The sequence below is a fragment of the Megascapheus bottae genome, chromosome 2 (assembly GCF_031878675.1).
Source record: "Megascapheus bottae isolate mThoBot1 chromosome 2, mThoBot2.hap1, whole genome shotgun sequence".
In the NCBI taxonomy this organism is placed as follows: Eukaryota; Metazoa; Chordata; class Mammalia; order Rodentia; family Geomyidae; genus Megascapheus; species Megascapheus bottae.
This window is the reverse complement of record NC_143510.1, coordinates 26,961,287-26,976,280: the sequence shown is the minus strand read 5'-3', so window position 1 is coordinate 26,976,280 and position 14,994 is coordinate 26,961,287. Positions and strand designations below refer to the sequence as shown.

General features: G+C 38.2%; 1 protein-coding gene across 1 annotated transcript in view; it reads left to right on the top strand.

The window, feature by feature from the left end:
• Dennd6a (DENN domain containing 6A) overlaps window positions 1-14,994 on the top strand; it is a 48,764-nt gene that overhangs the window by 17,212 nt on the left and 16,558 nt on the right. The window contains exons 7-12 of the mRNA XM_090322576.1: window positions 1,712-1,791; window positions 4,012-4,074; window positions 4,795-4,850; window positions 7,147-7,269; window positions 8,846-8,941; window positions 12,164-12,258. Of these exons, the coding sequence (XP_090178702.1) occupies window positions 1,712-1,791; window positions 4,012-4,074; window positions 4,795-4,850; window positions 7,147-7,269; window positions 8,846-8,941; window positions 12,164-12,258 (513 nt within the window). The remainder of the gene's footprint in view (window positions 1-1,711; window positions 1,792-4,011; window positions 4,075-4,794; window positions 4,851-7,146; window positions 7,270-8,845; window positions 8,942-12,163; window positions 12,259-14,994) is intronic.

Sequence of the window (14,994 nt, the reverse complement as noted above, 5' to 3'; positions counted from 1 at the left end):
TACCATCCTACATCTTGAGCCACAGTGTCACTTCCTACCATTTGTTTTTGTCTCACCATTTTGTTCTTCCCCTTCCCTTCCCTAATTCAAATAAAGTTATATACAGTATACCAGGTACCAAAATCAGATTCATTGACAACAGGGGATAAACCATAGGGGAAAAAAAGAAAGAAAAAAAATAACTTCACATAATACATTGAAAACAACAACCACAAAGAAAAAATTTCTTGTTTCCATATCGTGGAGTTCATTTTGCTTCACATCATCTTATATGTTCATATGGACATAGCTATTGAGCTATTGTGATCCTTTGCTAGGTAAATCCTAGACATATACTAATTATTACAAATGAGGGAAATTGTGGAGTCTATGTTTCTTTAGTTCTGATTTACTTAATATGATTTTTTCCAAGTCTTTTCATTTCCTCACAATGTAGCTCTTTCTTTCTTGCTCTCTTGTCAGTCATGGAGCTTGAACTCTGGGCCTGGGTGCTGTCTCTGAGTTCTTCAGCTCAAGACTAGCACTCTACTCCTTGAGCCACAGCACCGCTTCCGGTTTTCTGGTGGTTAATTGGAGATAAGAGTCTCATGGACTTTCATGCCTGGGCTGGATTTGAACTGTGATCCTTGGATCTCAGTCTCCTGAGTAGCTAGGATTACAGGTGTAAGCTACCAGCATCTGACTCATAACACTTTTTTTTTTTTTTTGCCAGTCCTGGGGCTTGAACTCAGGGCCTGGACATTGTACTTGAGCCTTCTCAAGGCTAGTTCTCTACCATTTGAGCCACAGCAACTTCTGGCTTTTTCTGTGTATGTGGTACCAAGGAATCAAACCCAGGGCTTTGTGCATGCTAGGTAAGCACTCTACCACTAGGCTAAGCTCCCTGCCTATGTTTAGTCTTTTGAGGAACCTCCATACTGCTTTCAGGAGTGATTGAACAAGTTTACATTCCCACCAACAGTGTAGTAGAGTTCCCTTCTGATCACATCCTTGCCAGCATCTGTTGTTATTAGATTTCTTGATAATGGCCATTCTAAATGGGGTGAGGTAGAGTCTCAAAGTTGTTTTGATTTTCATTTCTTTTATGACCAGCGATATTGATAGGTCTCTCTAAGATAGGTGTTCTTAATGAAGGAGTCTTAAAATTTACTGGTAATGTGTGACAAATCAAGTCAATCCTTTCAAATAGAAAAGAATTTAAGGGTGCTATGGGAGACATACAAAACTATTAGGCATCTTTACCTAAAAACATGAAATGCAGTTATCTGTTATCATCTTCTCCAATAGCACCAATAATTCCTCTTTATTAGACTAGTAATAAAGAACATTTTTGGTTGCGGGATTTGATAAAGATAGAGGCCTCTGCTAAGTAACATGCAGCCAATTCTAGTAGTAATAGATGAAGAAGAAAATTTCTTGGAAGGCTATTAGTTTGCTTTGAAGAAACTTTTAACTAACTTACATTCTACAATATACATATTTTAGAGAGAAATGTAAGGTATTTCAGGGACAGCCCACAGGTCCAGAGTTCAAGCCCCATGACCCACACACAAAAAATACAAAAGAAAATAAAGCAAAAAACTTTTCTCTTACTTTCTATTCTTCCAAGTACATTTCTCTTGCCTTGTAGAAAACAGAATTTTAATTTCAAATGCACTACTTTAATATTCTTACTGATAGTAATAAAAATTTTTTTTTGTTTCATTTCCAGCTTGTAATGATGTTGATCGATGGCCTGCTCCAGTGCCAGGAAAAACATTGCATCTGCCTATTATGGGTGTAGTAATGAAGGTAATAGATTATTCTCACTTGTCCCCTTCTTAAAGAAAACTAGGAAGTTTGGTTTTGCTTCTAACTTTGTAATACCGTGTAATAACATTACTGTTTTTTCCTTTTTGTAATTGATGTGTAACCTGCTTTACAGAATCACTAGTTCTACAACACCAGTGTAAACTTTGTCATTCCTGTATAACATATGTGAATTTGAATGCTACTTCCTAGAATTCTGCATGTCCATGGCCCTAACAATGCCTCCTGAGATGAGTGATATAAATTAGTTAAAATTAAGATAAATTAGGAAGACTATTAGTTTTCGGTCCTAAAAGGCCTCTTTTTTTTTTTTGCCAGTCCTGGGCTTGAGCACTGTCCTTGAAGTTTCTCAAGACTAGAGCTCTACTACTTGAGCCTCAGCACCACTTCTGGCTTTTTTCTACATGTGGTACGAGGAATGGAACCCGGGTCTTCATGCATGCTAGGCAAGCACTTTAACCACTAGGCCAAACTCCCGGTCCCCTAAAAGGCCTTTTTAACATGTAATTTAAGACTATGTTGGAAGCTGGGTACTGTGGCTCACCCCTGAAATCCTAGATACTCAGGAAGCTGAGATCTGAGGATCATGATTTTATGCCATCCTGGACAGGAAAGTTTGTAAGACTTTTAACTCCAATTAACCAAACTGGAAGTAGAGCTGTGACACAAGTGATAAAGTGAGGAAGAAAAAACTTTAAAAAACTCAGGGACAGTATAGGTTCCTGAGTTCAAGCCCTGGGAGCAGCACAAATTTAAAGACCCAGACAAAGAACATGCTTTTTCTCTGCCATTCTCTGTAATGGTGTTTTGCTTTTAAGAAATCAGTGTTTTAAAGCTGGGTGCCAGTGGCTCATGCCTGTAATCTTAGCTACTCAGGAGAGTGAGATTTGAGGATCAAGGTTCAAAGCCACCTCTGGTACCAAAGACCATGAGACTCTTATCTCCAATTAACCACCAGAAAACCAGAAGTGGTGCTGACAAAAAAAAAAAAAAAAAAAAAATCAGTGTTTTTACTTATAAGGTTTATATGAATATGCTTTCATAAGTGCTTCACAATTCATTTATCAAGCTGGGTTTGTTTTTGACGATGCTATCTAATTAATTTAAACTTATTTACTAGAGATTGAACCCAAGGTCTCATACAAGGAAGTGGGTTACCACTCGAGGCATATCTCCATTGTTTGTTTTTTTTTTTTTTTTGGTTGGTTGTAGGGATTGAATTCTGGGCCTGGGTGCTGTCCTGAGCTCTTCAGCTACCACCCTACCCCTTGAGCCACAACCCCACTTCCAGTTTTCTAGTGGTTTATTGGAGATAAGAGTCTCACGGACATTAGTGTCTGGGCTGGCTTTGAAGTGGGATTCAGCCTCACGAGTAGTTAAGATTAGGCGTGAGCCACTGTGCCCGGCTCCAGCTTTTTTTTTTTTTAATTCATTTTGATATGTCTTGTTTTCTTTACTTGGGGTGACTTGAAACTCAAAGTCCTCCTGCCAGGAGCATAGTCTAGTGGTAGAGTGTTCATCTAGCATGCACTAAGTCCTGGGTTCTATTCTTTAGTACCATATACACAGAAAAAGCCAGAAGTGGTTCTGTGGCCCAAGTGTCAGAGCACTAACCTTGAGCAAAATGTGTCCAAGGACAGTGCCCAGGTCCTGAGTTCAAGACTGGCAAAAAAAAGAAAAGAAAAGAAGTCTTCCTGCTCCCACCACCTCCCAAGTAGCTGGGATTACAGTCATGAGCCACAACAGTGCTCTCTATTTAGATATACTTTTCCCCCTCCCTTCCCCTTTCTCTTCTTTATTCCTTAGGAAATCATTTAAAATAATAATGAGATCTCTGGGATGAGAGTTCTCATTGTTTCCTGTTGGATTCATCTACAAGTTTGGCAGGTTTGAGAAGTTGTGTTTAGGTGTGTGGAACAATAAACAGGAAACAGTATGAGGCTGAAGGCCTTTTTCTGTTTTTTAGCATATTGCTTCTCAGTAGGTTAGAGATTTCTGTGTTAATGGACATGAAGACTTTGGCTCAGGTACTTTCTGCTGTGACTAAAAATAAATATAACCTTAGCTTTATAATCAAACAAATACTTTGTTTTTGTATAGCCTTTTAGGCATTGCTAAATATATCCTTTTTGGCAGAAAGATAGAGTACTGTTGAGTACTTCCTTTATAGCCAAAGATAATTTCATTTTTGTCTCTTTTAAGGTACGGATTCCCACATGCCATGACAAGCCTGGGACAACTCAGATAGTACAGTTAACTCAGCAGGTAGTGTGGTATTATTATATAAATATCACAAAATTTTTTTTTTACTGCAAATGTAGTGTGTCTTGGGTTGATTATATATTTCAGAATATTATTGAACTAACCCATTAGATAACTTTTTAGTAAACTGATAACAAAGTTCCTAGCATCAGTTCAGTTTTTTTTTATTATTGCAGAAAAATTATAGAACCCAAGATTTCTTATATAATTGGGAGGACAAGAGGACAGCAAATGTGTCTTGGTTTCATTTTTTTTCCGAAACTTTTTATCTAAGAAGAGTGGACTAGTAGACTTCTGATATAGGAGATTTCAGTTAAGTTTCTGTAATTATGGTTCTATTTTTTTTTCTGAAAGCAGTATGTGTTCATCAGGAGGGTTGAATTTTGTACTTGAAATGGTATATTAGTATGTCTATTGTTCTGTAAATTCAGTAACAATGGAGAACGGTAGGAAAACTGGTATTTCCTATTCCATATATTCACTAATATTAGTGGAAGTATGTCATGCAGTTGTGAACTAACCTCATGTCTGATAAATTATAGTGTCTATGTTTTTTCTCTCTTCTGCTACACTGGGAGAGATTGAAAAGACCCATTCTTTCTGGCTGCTCCTGGAAAAATCTTGGGTAGCGTGGTTTAATAATTATCTGATAGGTGGGCATATTTAAAACGTCAGTTTCTATAAATTTTACTGAAATTCTCAATTTTCTTTTTTATCTTTCAGTCAGACACAAACATATCTGTTATTTTACCTACTGTTCACGAGGTAGATCTTTTCAGGTAAAAGCTAAAAATGTTTTGTTAACTGTTCTGTTTCTATTACTTTGTGATATTATTAATATTTTTTTTGTTCCATAAGACATGGAAAAAATTGAGAGAAAATACTTTGGAGTGTGTGTGTATGTATGTGTGTGTATGTGTACTGAGAATTGAACTCAGAGGCTTCGTTCTAATTATCTGTATTTTTGGATAGTTAATTAACCCCAACACTAACATCTTTCATTAATGTGGGTCTCTTTTCTTGAATATAAATTGTTATTTTTTTTAAGTAGAACAGCTTTGTTTGTTTCTTTAATTCTTGTTCTATCTTTTTTTTTTTTTTTTTGGCCAGTGCTGGGCTTGAGCTCAGGGCCTGAGCACTGTCCTTAGATTTTCTCAAGGCCAGAGTTCTACCACTTGAACCTTAGGAGCATTTTCGGCTTTATTCTACGTATATATGTGGTACCAAGGAATCGAACCTGGGTCTTCGTGCATGCTAGGCAAGCATTCTACCACTAGGCCAAACTCCCGGCCCTGTATCTTTAATTCTTATTTCTCAAGAGATGAGAAAACTAAGCCTTGAGAAATAATGTGGGGAAAAAGACTTTAGTAATCTCACATAGTGATAGTAATATGTTTAACATCGACTCCCTGATGATTGTATTAATGCTTTTTTACCTGTGACAGTAATTTATTTTATGTGGGCAAAACTTTCTTTTTTATGTTTATTGGTATGAATGAAAGTCGAAATCTGTATCAGTTATTGATATTTTTATATTGAGACTCAGATGAGAAGAAAGAATAGAGGCCTGAAAGATATCTGATAAAGTTAGGATAATGGTAAAGTTAAGATAGGGTCCCTTCCTAGTATTCATTTTGTTAAACCATTGACTAGTTGCCCAGAGGAGTTATATCTTTGGACTCTTCGCTTTACGCATACCATCATTTGGTTAGTGTTGTCTTTATGCATAAAACCTTTTTAATTTAATTATATATGTTTATGTTGTACACCTAGCTTCCACACATGAGAGAAAACATACTAGGTCGAGGATGTTTATAAAATGATTCCATAGGCTGTGCCCTTTTTTGTTTTTGTTTTTTTGTTTTTTTTTGCCAGTCCTGGGCCTTGAGCTCAGGTCCTGAGCACTGTCCTTGGACTTTGTCAAGGCTAGAGCTCTACCACTTGAGCTTCAGCACCACTTCTGGCTTTTTTCTATGTATGTGGTACCGAGGAATTGAACCCAGGTCTTCGTGCATGCTACTCTACTGCTAGGCCAAACTCCTTCCTTTCTCCCCCCTCTTTTTTAAAATTACAAAACATTGCCTTAGCTGGGCCATCGCTCACACCTGCAATCCTAGCTATCTACTAGGCTGAGATCTAAGGATCAAGGTTCAAAGACAGCCCAGGCACAAAAGGACCTAGACTCATCTCCAATTAGCCTCTAGAAAATGGGAAGTGGAGCTTGGCTCAAGGTGATAACCTTGAGCTGAAGAGCTCAGGGATAGCACCCAGGCCAAGTTCAAGCCCCAGGACCCCCTCCACACACAACCCCCCCCCAAAAAAAAAAAAACATTGCCTTTATTTCTAATAAAGTCTTACTTGGAGATCATTTACTGTCAGATGGTTCTTTGTTTTTATTTATTTTTTTATGCCGGGGTAATGTATAGAGGGGTTACAATTATATTTGCCAAGTAGTAGGTGTATTACTTCTCACACATTGATACCTTTTCTCATGTTTTTGTCCCTATTTCCTTTCCCCATCCCCATAGGCTGTGCCTTTGATTCTGCTCTCTCTTGAGTACAGAAACAGTCCTTTCATTCTGCTTTTTAGTTGAGAGGGGGAGTTTAAAATTATATGTTCTATTGAAGTTTGTCAATTATTCTGTGTGTCGATATATTGTAATGTTATGAAATTTAGGAGTCAAATCTATATATTTTTGTGTATGTGAAAGGAATTTTATGTATTTCCATGTTCTAAATTAATTTGTTCATCAGATCAAGAATGAAGAGCAAGGTCTGGGAACATGGCCTAGTGGTAGAGTGCTTGGTTAGCATGCACAAAGCCCTGGGTTTGATTCCTCGGTGCTACATTTGCAGAAAAAGCCAGTAGTGGTGCTGTGGCTCAAGTGGTAGATTGCTAGCCTTGAGAAAGCCCAAGGACAGTGCTTAGGCCCTGAGTTCAAACTCAGTGACTGACAAAAAAAAAAAAAAGAGCAAGAATAATTTATATCAAAACATTTTACTATGATTAGGTATGAATTTAACAAGTAAGATTGGATAAATAACCAAGTATTTCTTCTATGGAATGCCTTCTAGATGTTTTTGCCCAGTTTTCCTTCATAGTCAGATGCTTTGGGAGCTGGTGCTGCTGGGGGAGCCCCTCGTGGTGATGGCGCCATCCCCGTCTGAGTCCTCCGACACTGTACTGGCTCTTGTTAAGTGAGTATATTTGGCTTCCTGTGGTGCTATTTGCAGCACTTTCTCTTCTGTGGTATATTTCCCTGTTATTGCATCTGTGTCACAAGGTAGCACTTGCTGTAGTTCTCTTGTTAGGATGCCAAAGCTGGTTCTGGTTCCCTGAGAACAGGAACCCTGATTCATTTACTTATATGAAGTTAGTCACTGACAAAAGTATGATGAGTGTTTGATCACAGGCACATAACTAGTAAATGGTAGAGTCAGAATTCCATTCTTCTGCCCCAAGACCAGTGTTTGTTTTTGTTTTTGCTTTCCTGGTACTTAGGATCTTGAATATCTAGCTAAGTTCCTTGCCATTCAACTATAACCTCAATATCTTTTTATTTTGAGCCAGAGTCTCACTAAGTTGCCAAGACTGACCTCTGACTAGCTATATAGGCCAGACAGGACTTGAATTTGTGGTCCTCCTGCCTCAGCCTACTAGGCAGATGGTATTATCACCATGCCCAGCTAATCACACCAGTGTTTTCAGTGTGTTTCATATAATTTCATTTGTTTTTTTTTAAAGATTTTATTAACATTGATTTTTATATCATATTCCAAATGTCATGTTTAACAAACAAGCTTTTTTGGGGGGGTGATAATAGAGTTTGAACTCAGGGTCTTGTGCTTGCTAGGCAGATACTCTACCAACTGGAGCCAGGCCAGTGATCCTTTTAGTTTTAATTATATTTTTGAGTAGGGTTGTTATGCTCGAGTTCAGGAAGCCTTGTCCCAAAAGACCATCCGAGACCTTCACCAATGTAAAAGCAAAGGAGTGTTTATTGCAAGCTCGAGCTTAGTCTCCCACGTATATGGTCGCAACCGGTGACACTGAGAGGCCCCGAGCCCAGGGGTAAAGCACCTTTTATAATACATTTTTTAGGGGAGGCATGAGCTGAGCATGCATCATAGTACTTTGAATTGGTTGGGTGACACCACTATGGTGACTCAAGAGGATGTATGCTAAATTTCAGGGTTTCTGGTCTAGGTAGTGATTACCAGACTCCAGGAGGGGCTATTCTGGTATTCTAGAGATAAGCGCCATTTGTGGTTCAGGGAATTGTTCTGCACTAGGCTTTTTCCTAGCATTAGGGCAGAAGTGGGTCAAGCGTCACAGCACAACATAGGGTCTCAGCAATAAGGCAGTGAAGTGGGTTACAGAAGCAGAACTAGCAGTTAGTTAGTGACTACAAAATGGTGGTTACCATTTTTAGTTTCTCAGGGTCTCACATTTATGCCCCAGTCATTCTAGAGTGTGATCCTATTTTCGCTTTCATGTTGCTGCGATGATAGATGAGTACCACCACAGCTATATTGGTTGAAATAGGAGTCCTGTGAATTTTTTGCCCAGGCTGGCTTTAGCTTGAAGAGTTGTGATTACAGGCATGAGCCACTGTACCTGACTCCATTTGTGCTTTTAGTCTTCTAAGATGAGTTTATCATTTATTGAAAAAAAATTTCTCATTGTGTATATAGCTTATGTAGGTGTTTCATAGTTGTGGAGTAGAGCCTTTAATTTTGGTGTCTTTTGTTTTATGTTCTTTTTGCTCAACAGCTGTATTTCTCCATTGAAATACTTCAGTGATTTCCGGCCTTATTTTACGATTCATGATAGCGAATTCAAAGAGTACACTACCCGTACACAAGCTCCGTGAGTAAACACAGTAACTTTTATTGGCAAGGGATTATCTTTATGACCAAACTTACATAGAATTATTCTGGTATTAAAAATTAAAATTGTTAAATTGAAACTTTTTGTACAACCATTTAAAGATAATTCCATTTTTAAATTAAGGTTTAATTTGTTGATAAATTGATTTTTTTTTTTCCTGGTGGGTTATGGGGCTTGAACTCAGCCTGGTTGTTGTATCTGAGCTCTTCAGCTCAAGGCTACTGCCCTATCCTTGAGCTAAGCCCCACTTCCTCCACTTTAATTGGAGATAAGAGTCTCAGGTCCTATTGTGCCTGGGCTGGCTTTGAACCTTGATCCTCAGATTTCAGCCTTCTGAGTAGCTAGGATTACAGATGTGAGCCACCTGCCCAGCTGATAAATTGACTTTATAAAGGAACATTCAAGGAGCTACTGGTAATAGAGGTTTCTAGACTTAGTAACTTATTTTTATGTGATTGACTTTAGTTGATGGAATCAGTGTTGTGATTAATAGCCGTCAGACTTGATTTTATTGTCATGAATAATCTATAGAAGGAATTTTTTTATCCTTTTCCTTTCAATACCTGTTAGGTTAATTATTTATCTTCTTTTTATAGCCAACTTTTAGAACATTAGCAGCACCAAAACATTTCCATTTACTTTTCCTATTTCCTCATTTTTCTGGTAGTGTCACAGTTAGTTGCATAGTGATTTCTTAATATCTACTGAATTTGTTTTCAAATATCGTGCTGAACTTTGCATCCAAAGCCATCAATACACTACTCTTGTCAAGCATGGTAACCCATGTTTATAATACTAGTACTAAGAAGTTCCTGAATTCTTAGCTAAACTGTGCTACACAGTAAAATAGCCAGAAAACCCCAGAAAAGGCAAACAGCAAATGTACAACACAAAAGACCTTCACTCTATAAGTACCTTACTGACATATTTCCTACTTCCTTCTTTATGTTAACATACATAGATTCTTTTGTTTGTGGGGAGGGCTTTTTTTTTTTTTTTGGTTCCAGTACTGGGACTTAACCTGGGTCCTATCTCAGTGCTATCTCAGTTTGCTTGTTTGCTTGCTTGCTTGCTTGCTTGCTGCCTGCCTGCCTGCTTGTCTGCCTGCCTGCCTGCCTGGCCTGCCTGCCTGCCTGCCTGCCTACCTGCCTTCCTTCCCTTTCTCCCAGTCCTGGGGATTGAACTCAGGATCTGGGCACTGTTCCTGAGCTTCTTTTGCTCAAGATTATCACTCTACTACTTTAGCCACAGTGCTACTTCTGGCTTTTTCTGTTTATGTGGTACTAAGGAGTTGAACTCAGGGCTTCATATATGCTAGGCAAGCATTCTACCACTAAGCCACATTCCCAGCCCTCTCAGCTTTCTTTTGCTTAAGGATAGCACTCAACTTGACCTGAAGTTTTACTTCCATCATTTTGGTGGTTAATTCAAGATAAGAGTGTCATGAACTTTTCTGCTCAGGCTGGCTTTGAACTTTTATCTTCAGATCTCAATCTCCTGATTAGGATTACAGAGATGTGAACCATCAGTGCCTTGTTTACCATTGTTTTAAAAATGAGATAGAGTAGTTGTAGGCTGGCTTCAAACTCTTCATCCTCTTGCCTATGACTCCTAGGTGCTAGGAATAGAAAGAAGTGTGTACCACATTATCTGGCTACATTTACAGTTTGACCTCTTGAAAGTGTTTTTGTTTTTTGTTTTTTGTTTTTTTGCCAGTCCTGGGCTTGGGCTCAGGGCCTGAGTACTGTTCCTGGATTTTCTCAAGGCTAGGGCTCTACCACTTGAGCCACAGCACCACTTCTGGCTTTTTGCTACGTATGTGGTATCGAGGAATCGAACCCCAGTCTTCGTGCATGCTAGGCAAGCACTCTACCACTAGGCCAAACTCCCGGCCCCTTGAAAGTGTTTTTAATCCTTGATTCTACTTCCTCTTACCTGATTGTACATTTTAATCTCTCTGCAGATTTATCTTTCTTAATCTCTTAAATTTTTTTTTTTTGTGGGTCATGGGTCTTGAACTCTGCCTGGGCACTGTCACTGGGCTCTTCAGCTCAAGGCCACCCTTGATAACCTATTAAATTTTCAAGTTCTCTAGTATTGTCTTCTGATTCTGATTTCAGACGGATAATTCTTTCTATACAACTTCTGAGTACTCAGGGCTTCTGTTAAGACCCTACTAATGACTAAAACATCTATTTCTTGCTTCAGATCTTTGCAAGATCCAGACCTATAGTCCAGTTTTTGTTACTGTTTTGTTTAAACACATTGTATCTATACTTTTCATGGCATATGAAACTGAATATGTTCAAACGAAGTTCTTCTCCCTAATCTCCATCATCTCCCTCCTCCCTGCCTTCCTCCTTCCCTGCGTTCCTGCCTGCCTCCCTAAATTGCACTAGGTTTTACCCTGTATTAGAAATTTAAGTTGTGATCAATCTCTTCTTAATATGGTTCATATCAAATTTTAACCAAATTCTATTAAACATCCTGAAGTATGTCTCAGAATGTTTATTACTATCTTTCCATAGCCCCTATTCCAGTTTTCCTGTCTCTAGTCTTCTCATATCCACTGTTGCATTCATTCCAACACCTCCCTTTTGTCTAGTATAGGGTTTTCTCCATAATAATCTTTCTCATTCATATGCTATACCTCCACTTAGTTTTCTCTCCTTTTCCTATCATATCTAACTTTCGTGGTGTATCAGTTTGGTATTGCTATCCCCTCTCATTTCTGAGTATCATTCTTCCCACATTCTATTCCAGTAATGTGGAATTCTGTGCATTTCTATGTGTAGAGTATGATCTCACCTAAGTGGGGAGCACTTGCCTCACTCTTCTGTACTTGGCAGATATCTTTCATATCTTGTGTCAGTATCACCTCCTTAATGAGGCTGCCCTTTGATTCACTCACAGACTATAGGTTCTCATCAATGATATTGTAACATTTTATCCTATCTTCATTGTCTTTAATTTTAGGCATCATGATTAGGTATGTATACCCTTCTATCTTTGTGTAGTTTTAGGACCATATGTTTTCATTTTTGTATGTACAGTATTAAATATATTGCCTGGCAGTTAGTTAATGTGAGTAAAGGAAAGATAATGCATACAGTGTTTACTCAAAAGAAGTAAATTATTCTTCACTGGTTTAACATTCCTGTTTTCTCACCTCTTTTTTGTTTTGTTTTGTGTTTTATGTAGGCCCTCGGTCATATTAGGAGTAACCAACCCATTTTTTGCTAAAACACTCCAGCACTGGCCACACATTATTCGAATAGGAGACCTTAAACCTGCAGGTAGAGTATAAAATTGGTGTCCTATTTGAAATATGTGGTGTGACCAACAGATGTGTTTCTTCCCCTTTGTTTTGATCATTTATCTACTTTTTATGGTACCAGCAACTCTGAGTCAACCAAAGTAAAGGCCTTTGGAGAAGAATATAACCTCCTGCCATATATATATATATATATATATATATTTTTTTTTTTTTTTTTTGGCTAGTCCGGGGGCTTGAACCCAGGGCCTGAGCATTGTCCTTGGGCTGTCTCAAGACTAGAGCTCTACCATTTGAGCCACAACACGACTTCTGGCTATTTCTATGTATGTGATACCAAAGAATCGAACCTGTATCTTTCTGCGTGCTAAGCAAGTACTCGAACCTGTATCTTTATGCGTGCTAGGCAAGTACTCTACCACTAGGTCAAACCCTTGGCCCCTAAAATATGTTTATAAATTGTGTTTCCTCCTATCAAAAAATAAACATGATATAAATGTTGAGTTCTAGAAAAGCCTCAAATATTTTAATTTTTTATTTTATAAGCTAAATAAAATTGAGATTTCCAATACTACATGAAGAAAATCTTATAGAAAACTAGAGTTAAGCTAGGTGCTGGTGGCTCATGCCTATAATCCTTGCTATGCAACAGGTTGAGGAGGTTGAGATCCGAGGATTGTTGTTTGAAGCCAGCCCAGACAGAAAAGTTCCTGTGAGACTCTTATCTCCAATTAACCACTCAAAAGCCAGAAGTGGCACTGTGATTCAAATGGCAGACCACTAGCCTTGAGCACAAAGAGGCTCAGGGACAGAGCCCAGGCCCTGAGTTCAAGATCTACAACCAACAAAAGAAAAAAGAAAACTAGAATTATCTAACCAAAGAAAGAAAGAAAGAACACTAGAATTATTCTAGACTTGGCACAAAATACTTAGGGAGGTCTCAAAACAAATGTTATTATACATCTCTGTGCCATTGGTGTTGATTAAGGGAGTTCTCAAAAGGTTGTGCTTCTTTTTTTTTTTTTTTTGTGCCAGTCCTGGGCTTGAGCTCAGGGCCCAAACCCTGTCCTTGGACTTTCTCAAGGCTAGAGCTCTATCACTTGAGCCACAGCACTCCTTCCAGCTTTTTTCTATGTATGTGGTACCGAGGAATCGAACCCGGGTCTTCGTGCATGCTGGGCAAGCACTCTACCTCTAGGCCAAACTCCCGGCCCAGTTGTGCTTCTTTTGAAAAAGATGTGTAGTATGTATCACGTACCTCTGTTATGTGGTGCTTTCACTATCTTCATGGTATCATGTGATGTGCTGAGAATTTTGATGAAGTTCATTTTATCGAATTTTTCTTTTGTGGTTTGTAGGTTTGTGCTAGTCATGTAATATCCTTTATTGTTTATGAATGTTTGGTGCATAACTTAGGACAATTTTTGGCTCCTTGAGACCCACTGTATATACCACACAAATCCCTGCTTATGAAAAATCAAAACACTTGGAGAAGATTTGTAAAAGTCTAGAAAAAGCATTTTCTATAAAACCAGGAAGGAAAGTATAGCAAACAGAATTATGTTCTCTTAGATCCAGAAAGTTTGTAGCTATAATAGAAATGAACATTTGGTTATAGCCCTGTCAGGAGCTATTGTAGGTATATAGGTATAACATAATTTCTGCCTAGTAGTGTGAGGCCCTGATTTCAAACTCCATTATGACCAAAAAAACAAAACAAAACCCAAACTAACCACAGTGACAATGAAAAGACCCATTATCCCCTTTGGAGCCTTTAATTCTCAGTTCTCATTTTCTGTTTATCCCTACTTTTCCTATTATACTTACATAAATCCTTGCTAAAATTTTCAAAAAAAAATAAGCAAAAGGAAAGCTCTACAAAAGAATTGGTGTAAGGAGATTGTCTCTACTTGATTCATATACTTCATTTTAAATGGAGTTAGTGATTTTAGGATAATTGTATTTGAACAGCTATTCCTCAATGAGAAAGTAAATTCTACTGATTTAAGTTGATCTAATTATTCTGACCAGAAAATGGGGATTGATGATTTCATAGTAGGGAAATGCATACTTGGATTACATCAGACATCTCTGAAAATATAGAGAGGTGCAATAAAGATGACTTTTTTTTTTTTTTTTTTTTTTTTTGTCGGCCTTAGGGCTTGAACTCTGGGCCTGGGTTTTGTTCCTGAGCTCTTCAGCTCAAGGCTAATGCTCTGCCACTTAAGCCATAGTGCCACTTCCAAGGATGACTCTTTTTTATTTGGCCAGTTGTGGGGCTTACACATAGGGCCTGGGCACTACCCTTGAACTTTCTCAAGGCTGTCACTCTACCACTTGAGCCACAGTACCACTTCTGGCTTTTTCTGTGTATGTGGTACCAAGGAATCAAACCCAGGCATTTGTGCATGCTAGGCAAGTACTCTGCCACTAGGCCCCCAAGGATGACTCTTAAACCGTCTTCTGTGTGCATTGCGGATACAGTAGACATTTGATTGCTTTGAAATTAAAATATACTTGTAACTTTGGTTTTCTTTTGGTTTGTTTGGCTTTTGTGTTTTTTTCCCCAGGGTCATCTGATTACCGTTTTACTTTTTATAATAGATAACTTCCTTTATGATTAGTTTTCTTTTTATCTATACACGAGAGTTATGTCTGGTAGGATTAGAGTTCTGTTTATATCTTATACCTGATGAGGGCTGAATGAAAGAGGAATTAATGTGAGTGAAAATTGCTACATTGGTTGTGTTCAGGTCAT